General features: G+C 39.4%; 1 protein-coding gene across 2 annotated transcripts in view; it reads left to right on the top strand.

Annotated features, from left to right (window-relative positions):
• The window catches only part of hecw1.S (HECT, C2 and WW domain containing E3 ubiquitin protein ligase 1 S homeolog), a 168,804-nt gene that overhangs the window by 33,188 nt on the left and 120,056 nt on the right, over nucleotides 1-15,560 (top strand). The window contains exon 2 of one of the 2 annotated variants that reach the window (XM_041567575.1): nucleotides 5,557-5,614. The exons of the other annotated variant lie outside the window; for it this stretch is intronic. Within the exon in view, the coding sequence (XP_041423509.1) occupies nucleotides 5,588-5,614 (27 nt within the window). The 5' untranslated portion in view covers nucleotides 5,557-5,587. The remainder of the gene's footprint in view (nucleotides 1-5,556; nucleotides 5,615-15,560) is intronic. 2 annotated transcript variants of the gene reach the window in all.

Raw genomic sequence — 15,560 nt, 5'->3', positions numbered from 1 at the left:
TGTATAAGAAGAAGATAAGCAAGTGTGGAATCCATATACAATACTTATACACCATTTGGAATCCATATAAAGGTATGAGACCTGGGATTTCCCAGATAACAGATTTTTCCGTAATTTGGATCTTCATACCTAAAGTCTACTAGAAAATCATGTAAACATTAATTAGTCCAATAGGCTGGTTTTGCTTCCAATAAGGATTAATTATATCTTTGTTTGAATCAAGTACAATGTAATGTTTTAGTATTGTTCAGGGCAAAATTATTTATTTTTAGCATAAAACTTGATATTGCTTTAGAGTTACGGAAGGGCTCATCAAAAAAATAAAATGTAAACACCTATAGCCAGTTACTATAATAGCATTAGTTATGTATATATGCAGTAGTCTTTTGACTTAGTAATATATTATTTATAAGGCCAACACCTTTTTCATCATAGCATGGCAAAATATTCAACCTACGCACTGTACTGGAACATATTTTAAGGCTGCTATATAACACATCTTTGAAAAAAATCACACTTCTCTAAATGAGTCAAGTATTGACAAGAATCACTGCAGTGGCTAATTATTCATAGTTGTGAAAACTATCACAATTTGTCTACTAGCAAAACAAGGATGCCATTTTACAAAAACCTTGTGCTGTATAGTTGTTTAGGGCATATGAGTTTCAAAATCACAATAGCTAAATGTGTGTACTTTATGGTATAAGATATGTTTTCATCAAGTTTTAGTCATTTTACTAACAATTCGTTTTTTAAATTTTATATTTCATAAAGCATTCTAAAACGGTTAATAACCACATTATTAACTCAAAAATCTATTCATTTTTCGTTTATTGCATTGCAGTGCGTTTGTTTGTGTTCTTGAACAAATCTTGTAATTATACATTCACAGAGGGATTTTCAAATTGAAATACTATCTGTTCCTATAGTTGGTACAACGTGATTAGTAGAAGTAAATATAGGGCATAGAGATATATGTTTGCCCTGATGTAGTAACTCCTAACAACCAGTAAGATTGTTTATCAGGTACTGATGTAATTCTATAGGGATCTCACTTGTAACTGGCAGCTAAAGCACACATTTTGCCAATGATCTAAATTATCTATAATTGAATCCAAATTGCTCATTAGAGGTCCACACACACATATGCCAATTATTATAGAGTTCTGTTTGTAACTCACTCATCTACTTATTTCTGGTAAGGCCTTGATGCTCCTCATTATAAGCCAGGGGTGCCTAAGACATCGATTGCGGTCTACCGGTCGATCAGTTTAAAGTTCTTGGTAGACCACAGAAAAAATTGACAATCGTAAAAAAAAAATTGTTGCATGTAAAAGTTGCCCATAGACTTCAATGTATTTTGGCAAATTGGAGTATTGTAGGTATTTATACATGGAACTGCCTCTGTGCCATCCTGCTATGATTTCTTAAGGTAGATCTCATGATGGCGTCAGGTGGCAAGAGTCGATTGCGAGATGACAAAGTCTGGGCACCCCTGTTATAAGCTGTAAGACAGAAATACTGTCTGTATTGTTTTGAAAAATTATTGATCATCTCCAATCATTTTTTAATTTGTGAGGGTTGTCAACAAGACCTGGAAAAAATGTATATTGCAATCTAAAAGAAATGATTTTCGTGATTACATATACTTTATACTAAAACTAGCTCGACTATAAAATATCAATGGACTCGTTTGATCCTATTTGAATGAAATATGCAATTAAAATGTTATCATATGTAGCGACTTTGTCATAGTCATACTACGTAGCACTGGGAAGTCTCTGCCAGTTAGATTTTTAAAACATTTTTACCCCAGCATCTGTATGGCATACTAATATGACCAGAGAAAAAAACAATGGGTTATATTACAGGCATGGGATCCATTATCTAAACTTGGAACCAAATTCATTAAACTTCATTTTGGATTGATCAGTCCTTCATCAATTTTATGTTTTTTCAAAAAGCTGTGTAAACTACAGTACCCATAATGCCTTTTTGTAAAAACAATAACTGAGTGGATAGAGGTCTGCACAGGTCTCAGATGGACCTGGACCCACTACCCACATTAAACGGAAGTGACTTCAGCGGGATTAAGATTCATTTCAGGAAGGCATTTAGGTTCATATGTTATATTTACATTTATGTAGCAATCTTATTTTAATTAAGTGCAATTAACGATTTTGTTTTTGTCTACATATGTAAATGTAATACAGTCTTTTAAGAGATCATGCCATGCTCCACTGGTAGTGTTTATTTTAGAATTATTCTGAGCACAAGACTTCTGAAAACTGAAATTTTAAATTATTTGCTATTGTCCAAGAGAGCCTTAGGCACATCCATCAGACACAAGTTTTGTATGACACTGTGCACTGGTATAGCATTCTTCTGCTAGCGCTTCTGCAGGAGTCCGTTTCTGACCACCCTTATCAGCTGTCTGGAAGGCTCCTCAATGCAGCATAAGACTTATGCCTATTTCAAGGCTTAGTTTTCTAACCAAAGTAGAGATTATATATAGAAATCGGTACATTACATTGGGCAGGGATTGTTAAGCCTAGTACTTACACTTAAAAGCAAAAAAAAGGCATCTATTTGGCTAATGTAAAGCAGCTTTATTTTTAAAAAATAAATATTAAAAGATTTGCAAAGATTTGCGGATAAATGCGGGCTGAGATTCACCCTTATGCTGGAATCAGCCTTCTTCCTTGCCTGCACCAGTAACCAATGTGTCAAACTGGCTGCAGGCACGTTTCGGAGCCTGAAGCTGTGCAGTAAGTTTAAACATTTACTTTTAAAGCACCATTACTGCTAAGCTCCTTGTTTTTTAAACAAAAGTAGACATTTAGTTACATTTAGAATCTGTTGAGGGGGACCATTATTACATGATCCTACTACTGCTCTTTGCACATAACAAAAAATATATTAGTGTTTCAAGCATTCAAAGTAGTTATATTTGAAAAGATATATTGAATTATATTATTTTACAGTATTGCATGGTAAAATAATGTCAGTTCTGATAGAAGTGTCACAAATGACAGATAATATGGACAAGTATACTTTTACTCATAAACTGCCCTTTGCCCACTGCTTTCCTTTTATGGGCCAGTGACATATAATGATTTAAATCTCTCTCTGCAGAGTTCATACACAGGCAACATACAAGCAGGGCTCTACTGTACATTTTTCTTTTATATGAGCTTAAAATGTTAATGCTAATATTAAGATTACATTACTCTTAATTGAAACAGAAACCACTGTTAATTATATTTGAATAAAAATGTTACCGCTAACTGGTAAAAGAATAATATTTACTTACATCAGCATATATAATGTAGCAGGTCTCTGAATGTGTACATTAAATACACGTTTCAGATATGAGTTACCATTTATAGCAAGGAAAGCAGTAGGCAAAGGGCAAAAAACAGGCTCAAGAGGCAATTGCACACTGTCTTCCTTTGCTGCTTTATTGCTCTATGACTCAGAGTAGAAATAAAGATGGGGGGAGGTATGTGGGTCAGCAGCTGTTGGAATAAGTATTACAGTCAGGTTGAGGAGTTTTTGTATCTCTAAATCAGTTTTAGCTACAGTACTAAAAAACTCCTGAGTCTTTTTTTCTCCTTTTACTATTCCCATCAAGATATTGCCAAATTAGGAATGCAATTACAATGTGCAAAGTGCAAATTTGGACACATGTTGCCGTGTTTTGTTTCTACCCACAATGGATCGTGTTTCTCCATAATTCCAACATAAGTTGAAAAACTCGCCTCAGACGGCAGCACCAAGCAGCTTACCAGGTGCAGCAAAAAAAGCTGCTCCTACTACCGAATTTCCATTTTTTAAAGTAGAAATTCGAGCGTTTTGTGCAAGAGAGCTCAATTGCACAAAAAATTAAGAGAGCGCAATTGTGCTCTCTGCACGAATGATGTGTCCCCTGGACTCCCTCCAGTGTAGGAGAGGCAGCATTTGCAGTAGCTACCTCAGAGTAAGAATCAATGTGAATCAGGCGCAACTGGGCTAAAATTATATATGCATCTGATTCTTTAGTCGCAAGTATGCTGTGTCTATTAATACAGGCTCTGCATCAATAGATGCACTTGTAGGAGGAGGGACAGAGACAGTGGTGCATAGCACAATTATGCAGAAGTGCAAGGAGTGGCTTTAGATGCTTAAAAGGTCTAATTTCACTTGGTTCTTTTGCATGATAAAGCATTATTACTTCTTGTGCTGATTCCTAAGTTGCAAAATATTTATAGATTTCATCTTACTTTCATCTTTATACTTTGGTAATGAGATCAAAGCAAAATTCTTAAAATATAATTGTTCATAAAATAAGTGCTTCAAAACCCAAGGCAAAATTAAGATAACTTTCAAACTGCATATTGAGTTTACATTTATATCAATTCTCACATTTATTTAAAGTCCCATATATGTTCTACAGATCAGTTGGGTCTTTAATCGCCAAGGTTTGTATTTATGTTTTTATATAAAAAGGCTGGAATCCCATGTGCCATTTTTATTATTTTAATATCTCTACAGAGACTACAGGTAATCTTGTTGTCAACTTGCTTCATAACAGTCAAAGGCTTTACCTATGTAATTAAATTGGCTTTCACTGTGTCCTTGAGAAAAAAAACAGATAGGCATCTTGAAACATCATGGTACAAAGTTGATGAGGGTCGAGAACAGTGCCTACTCGTCTAATCTAATGAAAATATTATCCTACAACAAAGAAAGGCAGAATCAAAAACCCACAGAGAACAGCGATGGCTTTTTTCATTCACTGGCTTAGGCCATATGATGAAAAGATGACATTTATGTTAGCGTAGCATTGACTTATTTGTCATTCAACTTAAGATGAGTGAAAAAACAATCTTAACTAGTACATAAATAACATACTGTATAGTTACATAATTGGATTGAAAAAAGAAAGTCCATCAAGTTCAACCCCTCCAAATGAAAACCATACAGGCAAAACATTTTTTTTTTAAGTAAGGGGAAATTTACCTTGGTAATGATTTCTCTTCACCAACCCATAGATTTTACGTGAGCTAAATTGTTGCAGAATATATAATGAGAAACAATATATTTAGGAACTACCCAAAGGCAAGATGTTTATAGATATCTGGGAGGAATATTGTATCTCTGAATTTGATTCTAGCAAACTAAAACAGAAGGGAAAAAAATTCGAGATTATGTTTCTCCCAAACTAGAGAAGATCAAATCAAGTCATAATTTCACTTGCTCCTAATGATGGCTAATGACTTGCTGATAAAATCATTTGTTCCTGTACAAAAAGTTTGTGGCTGGATTTAATACAAATAATGCTAACAATTGTCACTGACCCTCACCGATGTCCTCAAACCTGTAATGTTTTTGTTTAATTACAGTCAGTTGTTATATTGAAGTTATTTTTTTATCCTCTTTTGCCTAAAACACAGTTGTGCTCTTTTCAGCAGTTTGTGCCTGGCTAATACGCATGTCACTATATTATGATAACCTGATGTTTGTGTTATTCATTGGGATACAATGCTAAGTAAATTTCATTGAACTTTTTCCCAGGAATTGATGTGCTTTCAGTTGGCGGGTCATTATGCTGCTGCACCTGTGTAGTGTTAAGGTCAGTGTGTTTTTCTGATTATAAACCCCATCCATGTCATTCCATTATAAATCCATTAACCATTCATAATGGAATGTACCGTAGCCCTCACCCTAATGCAGCTGACCTACTCGTCTGGATAAACCGATATATCATTTCATTTGCCAAGTAGGTTTTATTTGTACTCAATACACTAAAGGAAACATACTTTAAATTACAGAATAGTCATCTGCAGGATTTTTCAGGAACCATTTCAGCTCTGCTGTGTGCATATTTTATGACTTTAACAGGAAAGGTCTTTACATCTTACCTTTAAGAAACACGCATTAGCTTGATCAGGTTTACACACTGCATGCCATGGCTGTTGTGCCTCAGTATAAAAGAATGGACTACAGTAGCTGTAAAAAACTTATCTCCATGGTAGACAGAAGGGTTGCTAGTATAGATACATTTAAAATGGAACTGTCACCGAGACATAAAAAACTGTATAATAAAAGTCCCTTTCAAATTAAACATGAAATCTAAATTCTTTTTTCATTAAAGCATTCATAGCTGTTGTAAACTCTTTTAAAAATCTCAGCTGTCAATCAAATATTGCCTGCAAGCAATTACTTTTACTTTCCATTCAGCACTTCGTAGAGGTCACTGCTCTCCCCCCTTTCCCCCAGATCTCTTAACCATTTAATTGTGTAGCCAGTGCATGGGGATGGACATCAGGACCCCCATTCTGGTGCACAAACAAGATTCTGAGATGATGCAAGGCTTGCCTTAATAACAGTGTCCACAAAATTGCTCCTGCCTGCTTTCTATTAAAAAATAGTTCCCAGACAAGATTTAAATAATTTATACAGTGTATTTAAAGTTCATTTTGCTTGACTAACATGATAAAATACAATTTGGAATAATTTTTTTGGGTGATGGGTCCCATTTAACTTAAATGTATGTATACTAGCAACCCTTCTGTCTACCGTGGAGGTAAGGTTTTTACAGATTTAACAATACACCTTTATTTTGATATCACTTTGTGCACCACAGCATACAATAGCACAAACTCTTACTTGATTTCAGTGGGAAAGGTGTAGGAATTACCTCTTTAGAGGGAGTGCCATGATGGAGAGCCAAACAAGATTTGCTCAGGGTGTAACTGTGAATATACTAAACCCATGTGAGCATGCTTAGATAATGTTTTTAATAGGTTTTAGAGGAATAAAAATAAAAATGTATATATTTGGGTCAGACCCAGATGAGATATTTACACTGAACTTTATAAAACTTCCCAAAAGTTCTCATCAGTTGCCAAGAGTAGCAAATAAGTCCTATGTTGTACACTCATTTAAATGAAGCCTAAATTATAAAGACATAAATAGCACCAATTTAAAGTCCCTGAAATTTACAGTCCCTGAAAATGTGTTCTGCTGTCTTTACTATTTGGAATGTTATATTCACAGTAGACCCAGACTTTGTGCATGGTAGTCTGACAGTCAACACATGCATTCATGGGATGCAGGAAAAAATCACTGGAAACTGAGCACACCACAATTCTATGTCAATACAAATTTTTGGTATAAGCAAGGTCTACCTGTGACAGATGCATATTGCTCAAAATACCTTAGTGCAGGGGTGTCCAAACTTTTTGCAACGAGGGCCAGATTTGGTGGGGTAGAAAATGTGTGGGGGCCGACCATTCAGCCTGACATTCTTTAAACCATTAACATCATTTAACTAATTAAATGGGCCTAAAGACCAAATGCGTCTGGTTTTCAAATTTACACTGGCCCTCCATCATGAAATTAATAATAATGTGGACCGCCAGTACAGTGCCACAAGGAATCGCGTAGCTGTAGCAGTAATATTTGGGCACATTAGTGAAATGATCTGCCACTTCACTAATATGCCCATAAATTACTGCATACGGCTAGACGATTCCTTATGGCACTGTGCTGGCGGGCCACATTATTATTAATTTCATGATGGAGGGCAAACGGGCCGCATTTGGTCCCCGGGCCTGACTTTGGACATGCCTGCCTTAGTGCATGATTTTGAGCTGTACACTCCTGTACCAGAGAGGACTCCACATGTACCAAAGATTCACACTGACACAGAATGGGGGGATGGTGATTTCTAGAAAAATTGACTAGGTACAAACAGCTAAAAATTAGATTAACCTTAGTGATTTTTCCATTCTTATTCACTGTTACAAGCTTCTTAGAACTGCCATCATATAGCCTTTGGAACAACGCTGTGAAATCATACATATCATAAATATCTTATTCTAAAGTTTGTTTGCAAAACACTACTTTTTTATGATTGGATTTAGTTAAGTTGTATTAACCAACGCAATACCAATATAAAAATATATAACATAAAACTTTATAAACACTATGGGGATTTCCATATATGAAAGTGTACCTACTTACATAGTAACAAAGTGCATTGGGTTGAAAAAAGACACAGCCAGATTAAAATAGAGTTCAAATGTTGAACTTGATGGACGTGTGTCTTTTTTCAACCCAACGTACTATGTTACTATGTAAGTGGGTACACTTTCATGTGTGGAAATCTCCATAGTGTTTATAAAGTTTAATCTGCCTAACTGCTAGTTGATCCACAGAAAGGCAAAAAAAAAAAAAACCCCATCTGAAGCCTCTCCAATTTGCCTCAGAGATGGAAAAAAATCCTTCCTCACTCCAAAATGGCAATTGGACTAGTCGCTGGATCAACTTGTACTATGAACTATTTTCCATAACCCTGTATTCCCTCACTTGCTAAAAGCCACCCAACCCCATTTTTAAAGCTATCTAATGTATCAGCCTCAGCACATTTTTGTGGCTACACCCCCTAATTACCATGTTCAGTTTACAAAATTTGGCAGGTTATGAAAGTTTTAACATATTTCTGTGTTCTTTTTCAGTTATTACTGTTTTGCTAATGAAAGTAAATTGCCCTTTAAGCTGCGAGTCTAACTTTTCCCAAGGGACCTCCTTATCTAAATTGTTACAATTACTTATTTGCCTATCTCAAAATTATTACAAAGTATCTTAGTTGCACCTGGTGGCTGTTCTGGGCCAAAAGCCAATTAAGTTAGAAACTTTGTTTCTCTGGCTGTTCAGTGCAGAGAAAGTCCGGACTTTTCAGTACAAACGTGGAACTGCAGGTTGAGCTGTCAAAAACAGGACTGTCCCACTGAAAACGGGACAGTTGGATGGTATGGGATTAAATTTGCTTTAATTCTTCAGATTGTTAAATATTGGTCCGCAACCCCTTCAAACACCATTTATTATGTTCTACAGAATTCCTAAAATATGACAATTAGTAGCTGCAACAAATTTGGTGTTTTAATAATAATGTCTCTGCTGTTCTTTGTAGTAGCCAAATAGCTAAATATCCTCATAACCGCTAAATATATTTTTAAAATGTCAAGTTTAAAATTCTCATTTTCTTAATGGTGTTCTTATTGCACTGTATCATTCTATAATAACAAAAAAAATCTACAATTTAGGCAAAATCTTATTCTTTTTTTACTGATACCATTTAGGTATTTTTTTATATACACTAGATATCAATAGAAATAATTAAAGAATTCCTCATTATACAAATAGAACAAATATATTTTTCTAAAATAGAATTACCTTATAAACCATAATAAAGCAATTTTTTTAAAGGTTTTTATTTTAACATTTTCAAAACACAAACAAAAAATGAAAATAATAGCATTAAAGCGCCATATCAAGTTACATATCAGTGCTAAAGGTACAGAGGTATACAGAACCTATCATTAGCAGTAGCATTTGCACAACATTTATTTATTGCACATGTTAATAAAGGAAATATAGTACATCACCGGAGTATTCACGGTTACATTCATGTTTCATACACTGGGGTCAGCTTGTGGGTTGATTTCCAGCCATGGGCCCCATATTGTTTCAAACTTTTGAGGACATTGTCTAGCCATGTATGTCAGTTTAATCACTGGTAGTTTGCTGTTTACTAATGTGATCCATTCCTGCTTCATGGGAGGGGCCTGGCTCATCCATTTAATTGCTATTAACTTTTTCCCATAGAAGAGTAGGTTACGCAGGAGCATCCTGGTTTTAATGTGAGGGGAAGTCATCTACCAGACCCAACAGACAACATTCTGGCGTTAGGACCCACGGGAGTAAGATTTGAGTGGTTATATGTGTAGTAATTTGAGACCAGTAGTTATAAATTACAGGGCATGCCCAGAGCATGTAAAAGAAATTGGAGTCTGGAGCTCGACATTTTGGGCAGTTTGCTTTGGGGTTTCTTCCCATGGCTTTGAGCCGCATCGGGGTGATATATGTTCTATGAATAATCCGGAATTGCACCATTTTGTCTCTGGTGGAGATTAATGAGCTATATAGACTTGCCGTGGCCTCCTCTAATGAGCTGTCCTCCAACGAGGGAATGTCTACTAACCATTTCACTTTAGCTTTTTTAAGGAGACTACCCAGCGTGGTTACCAAACACTTATACGCGTCAGATACAAGTTTCTTTGGGTTTGGGTCCCAGAGCCTCGTCTCATAGGGCAATAGAGTAGTCTGGATCCTTCCAGATCCAAATTGGGCTGTGAAGGCATGGCGAAGCTGGAAGTAGCGGAACATCTTAATATTGCCCTGGTGTAAGGTATCTTTGAGTTGGGCCAACGTGGGGAAGGCTTCCTCAACCAGCAAGTTCGACAGTTCGGTAATGAATGCAAGTTCCTTCACAAGGGAGAGTTAGAGTTCCTCCACAAGGGAGAGTACAGTGATGGGTGTGGGGACATACCAGTGGTTATTTTTGTGGCAGCTGCCCATATCTTTTGTGTAACAGCAAGCACAGGTGGAAGTTCAGGGGTATCTCTGGCCTTCCTATACGGGATGTAGGGCTTCTAAGGAACCAGCCAATATGGCCTGTATATTTGTTATTAGGATCCGGGTGAAGCCAGTTGTGAACAAAGGCTAGTTGAGAGGCATAGTAATATAGCCAGAGGTGTGGGAGAGCCAAACCGCCCAGATCTTGTGGGGCCATTAGAGTTAGCCTACTCACCCTGGGAGCCCTGTTGGCCCAGATTTAGGGAAAGAGAGCTGCACCAATGTTTTTAAAGAGTTGTGGGGATATCCACACCGAGGCCTGTTGCAACGAATAAAGGAATTTAGGGAGGTAAACCATCTTGAACAGATTGACCCGTCCCCACACCATTAGGGGAAGGTGTATCCATTGATTTGCCTTCTATTTGAAAGTTTGTAATATGGGCTCAATATTATCTGGTACGTAATTACTTACATTATTAGAAATGTGTATGCCCAAGTATTTAAATTTGGTTACCCTTTTAAGACCCTGAGTGCTTCCTTCTGTACTGGGGGCCTCCATGGAAAAAGGAGTAGATTTTTGTTTGTTGATTGTGAGACCGCTAAATGTGCCAAATTTTTTTGCTAGTTCCAGTGTCTGATGTAGGGTATCATTTGGGTTTTCTTAGAACAATAGTATATCGTCAGCATAGCAATTTTTTCTTCTAAAAAAGCATATTTGAGGCCAGCTATTCTAGGGGATTGGCGGATCATAAGTGTGTAGGGCTTTATAGCTAGTGCAAATAGAAGTGGGGAAAGGGGGCAGCCCTGCCTGGTGCCACGAGATAGAGGGGAGGACCTAGATAGAACATTATTGACTTGAATATGTGCATTTGGAGCTTGATTAAGGAGTTTGACCCAGTTGATGAATTGTGGACCTATTCCAAAGTTTTCTAAAACTTTCCACAGATAGCGCCATTCAACTGAGTCAAACGCCTTGGTGGCATCTAAAGCTTCCAGAGTTCTGGATCCAGAGTTAGAATGGGTGATTTGCAAGTGAGAGAAAAGGCGCCTAAGATTTATAGCTGTACTTTTATTGGACATGAACCCTGTCTGATAAGGGTGGACAATGGGGGGATATCACCTTGTTTAGGCGAAGGGAAAGTAGTTTTGCTAGGATTTTAGTGTCCAAGTTTATGAGAGAGATGGGATGATATGAGTCACAGAACTCTGGGTTTTTACCCTCTTTGTGTATTGTAACAATAGTCGCAGAGTAAAAAGACTTGGGGCGGTATCCAGATTTGCTGGCTGCTATAAAGGTCTCATGCAATCTGGGAGTAAGGTCTTCACTGAGCATACGGTACCATGCTGCTGGAAGCCCACCTGGGCCTGGGGTCTTGCCAAGAGCCAGACTTCCTATTGCCTCTGCCACCTCACCCACCGTTATTGGACTATCGAGGAAATCAGCATCTGCTTGTTCTAGTCAAGGGGGATTGATACCTGAGAGGAAATCCTTTAGTTCTGTGTCTGTATATGTGGCCTTAGAGGAGTACAGCTCAGCACAGAAATTTTGCAGAAATTTCTTCTGGTTCTGATATATAAATACCTGGGGCTGTTTGTATGCATGAGATAGTCTTAGAAGGGTGGGTTGACTCCGCTAAATATTATAGAATTTTGCCATTTTTGTCCCCCTGTTCGAATGATCTTTGACTGGCATACAATAGCTTTTTTCGGGTGGAAGTAGCCTGAGCAAGCAGGTTTCTCTGAGCCACTTCCAGGGCCTGGTGATTGCTTATACTAATCGTTATGCCTATTGCCTGCTCAGCATCTTGCAGTTTCCCTTCCGCCAGATCTATGGCCTGTCTAGTGATTTTCCGGGCTTTAGCTATTGCGGCAATAAGTGAAACTCGGGCTACCACCTTTGATGTCTCCCATGTCATGTCTGGTGTGGTAGTCTGTGCATTGATCTCCCAGTATGCCTTGTAATCTTCTGTGTGAGCCTCTGCAACCTCAGGGTGACTAAGCCAAATAGGGGAGAGTTTCCACATGTGATGTTGTGGTTTAGTGCAGATGGAAAGGTGTAGTGGTGCATGATCTGAGAGAGCCCTCGGAAGGAACTTTACACTTCGGAGCCACTGAATAAACTGAGTGGAGCCAATGTGAGATAGGGAGTTCTTTCCCACTGAGTGGCAAGAGAATTGTCTCTCAGTGGGGTACTTGTGTCTCCAGATGTCACATAAACCCATCGCAGATGACCATTGTAATAATTGAGGAGAGTGACAGGCCGTAGTATTGAGCCTATCCAGTAATGGGTCCAACACTGTATTGTAATCCCCTAGAAGACATAAGGGGGAAGGTTAGTATCTGGAAATTTTAGTAGCAATAAGGTCTAGCACCTCTTTATTAAAGGGGGGGTATATACAGGTTTACTAGTATCATAGATTGGTTATTGATTTTACAGTGAAGCACTATATACCTGCCATATCTGTCCATACTTAAGTTTAAGAGCTCAAACTTCAGATTTTTGCATATGACAATTGATACCCCCCTCAAGTGAGTGGAATATGGGACATGGTAGGTATGGCTTACCCAGTGCTTCTTGAGGGCTAATAGTTTTTGGCCGGTTAAGTGGGTCTCCTGCAAAAAAAGGAGATCTGGTTTGTATTTGCCTATATAGTCAAACACTAGGGACCTTTTAAACTTTGAATTGAGCCCTCTAACATTCCACGAAATCAGCTTGTGATACCCGGAGTCTGGACTGTTGTGGTCTGTATTATCACAAAGGAAAGGTTTGATATCGCGCCATACACAGTTAAATACTTGAAAAGGAAACTTACAATATACATCCCCATACTTATATCCAGGGCCGGAACTAGGGGTAGGCAGAGTAGGCACGTGCCTAGGGCGCAAAGCTGGGGGGCGCCAGGCACGTACCTGCTCTGTCGCCTATCCCGTGTCCTGTCTCTCCCCGACTGCCGCTGGTATCTTTCGCATAAATACGCCTCTGCGCATGCATGCACGCCATTTCACGCATGCGCGCTGCAGCGAATATTCGTGCATGTGCAGTCGAGCGCGCACTGAGCCGGCGCCGTGGCCCGCCAGGTTGCCTAGGGCACCTGGCCGGGTTGGCCCGGCTCTGCTAATATCCCATCCTGCATATCTACACAAACTAGACAGCCTTCACCCCAAATACGTATACTTGTAACTTATGAAAACTTGTGATTATTTTGGCCTACATGGCCTTGCCAATCATTGCAGGCTAATACAGCTAGAATTTTAAAATACGTTTTAAAGCATTGTGAATACAAGGAAAAGAGAGATGTGAGTTTCATATGTAAAAAACATTTCAGTCTCCCAGTGAGAAAGGCACTTCTATTTGGGCCTGCGTGGATCTCCGTGACTATAGTAGAATCATAATGCAGATACCATCGTGGTGAAGCCGGGTAGTGTCCACAGTTGGAACTGCAGCAGAATGTACATGAACAGAGAATAAGGCTAATTGGAGGTAGTGTTTTCGTATACCCTGCCCTTAAACCAGTGGTCCCCAACCAGTAGCTCGTGAGCAACATGTTGCTCTCCAACCCCTTGAATGTTGCTCCCAGTGGCCTCAAAGCAGGAGTTTCTGTTTGAATTCCAGGCTTGGAGGGAAGTTTTGGTTGTATAAAAACCATTATTGGGGTAGTTGCCAAGATGGCGATCTTGGGGTAGTTAGCATTATTGGGGTAGTGGCCAAGATGGCGATCTGAGCGGACGTAAAGCTTACAGCGCCATGCCTCTATAAGTTATCCTGACCAAATACAGGCTTATGCTGGTGCACATAGTGCAACGTGAGATATATAATAAACGGATCAGAGCACACAATGGGGAAAACTGGTAAAACAAAACCGGATAACCGCCTCGACCGATACCTCCAAGCTTCCCAGGGCCCGGACCAGTCCGCAGATGCCCGTGTCCCGCTCCTGAAGCAGCTGGGCACTCAAAGGGAGAACCCTCCAATTCCGAACTACTAGCAGCGATTAAAGAAACCCACACTTCTATGACTACGCAGATGGACACCATTAAGGTAGACTTATCGCTGCTTAGACAGGATCTGCAAAATGTGCAGGACTGCACTGTTGAAGCAGAGCGCAGGATCTCGGAGGCAGAGGACACGCTGCACCCCTTACTGGAGAACGTTTCCTCACTGCGGCAGTACGTGCAGGCCCTCAGTAACAGAGCGGAAGACCTGGAAAATCGCCACAGGCAAACTAACGTCCGGATAATAGGTCTTCCAGAGAAAGCAGAGGGAAATTCCTCTGAGATCTTCGCAGAGCAATGGCTTCAAGAAAACCTGGGTGCGGAAGCTTTCCCGAAGTTCCTTGTCATCGAACGGGCGCAGCGCATTCCATCACGGCCACTACCACCTGGGGCCAACCCAAGACCCTTCATCATGCGGTTCTTGAATTATCGCGACCGTGACACAGCTTTGAGCATGGCGTGCATCAAGGGGCCCCTCACTTGGAACAGCAACCGTATCTTATTATATCCAGACTACTCTCCGGCGGTACAGAAGCAGAGGGCCTCCTTTCATGGAATTAAAAAGAGACTCCAGGAGGCTGGACTCGTCTACTCTATGTCTTACCCTGCAAAGCTGCGCATCGTGGACAACAGCGTCACACATTTTTTTTAAACACCGGGAGAAGCGGATCGCTGGCTGGACACTCGGGGCATAATGTCTCTCATGATATAGACCGGATAGGCCACAGATGACTGTACACAAGAGGGGAGTACTAACATGATAAGTGACGTAGCTGGACAATACAGTATGCTACAATTCTTTACCTAAACATTGGGCGCTTATAATTTTGCCTAATCTCCTTTTCCCTCTGAGATGACCCAGTACCCACGTCCCAAATGCCACAACAGTAGAGTGAGATGCCACCTTTGGTTCCTAGCAGAGTATATGGGGGCACTATATCCAGTGGCAGACACAAGATAACCGTCACTACTGGGGCTAGGTTTACACCCCCCACAAGTCCTTACTATCTCATGGTTTAAGGCAGGGATCCCCAACCTTTTAAACCCGTGAGCAACATTCAGAAGAAAAAGGAGTTGGGGAGCAACACTTGCATGAAAAATGTTCTTGGAGTGCCAAATAAGTGCTGTGATTGGCCATTAGGTAGCCCCTATGTGGATTGTCA

The sequence above is a fragment of the Xenopus laevis genome, chromosome 6S (genome assembly GCF_017654675.1).
Source record: "Xenopus laevis strain J_2021 chromosome 6S, Xenopus_laevis_v10.1, whole genome shotgun sequence".
In the NCBI taxonomy this organism is placed as follows: domain Eukaryota; kingdom Metazoa; phylum Chordata; class Amphibia; order Anura; family Pipidae; genus Xenopus; species Xenopus laevis.
This window is presented reverse-complemented; position numbering and strand designations above follow the sequence as displayed.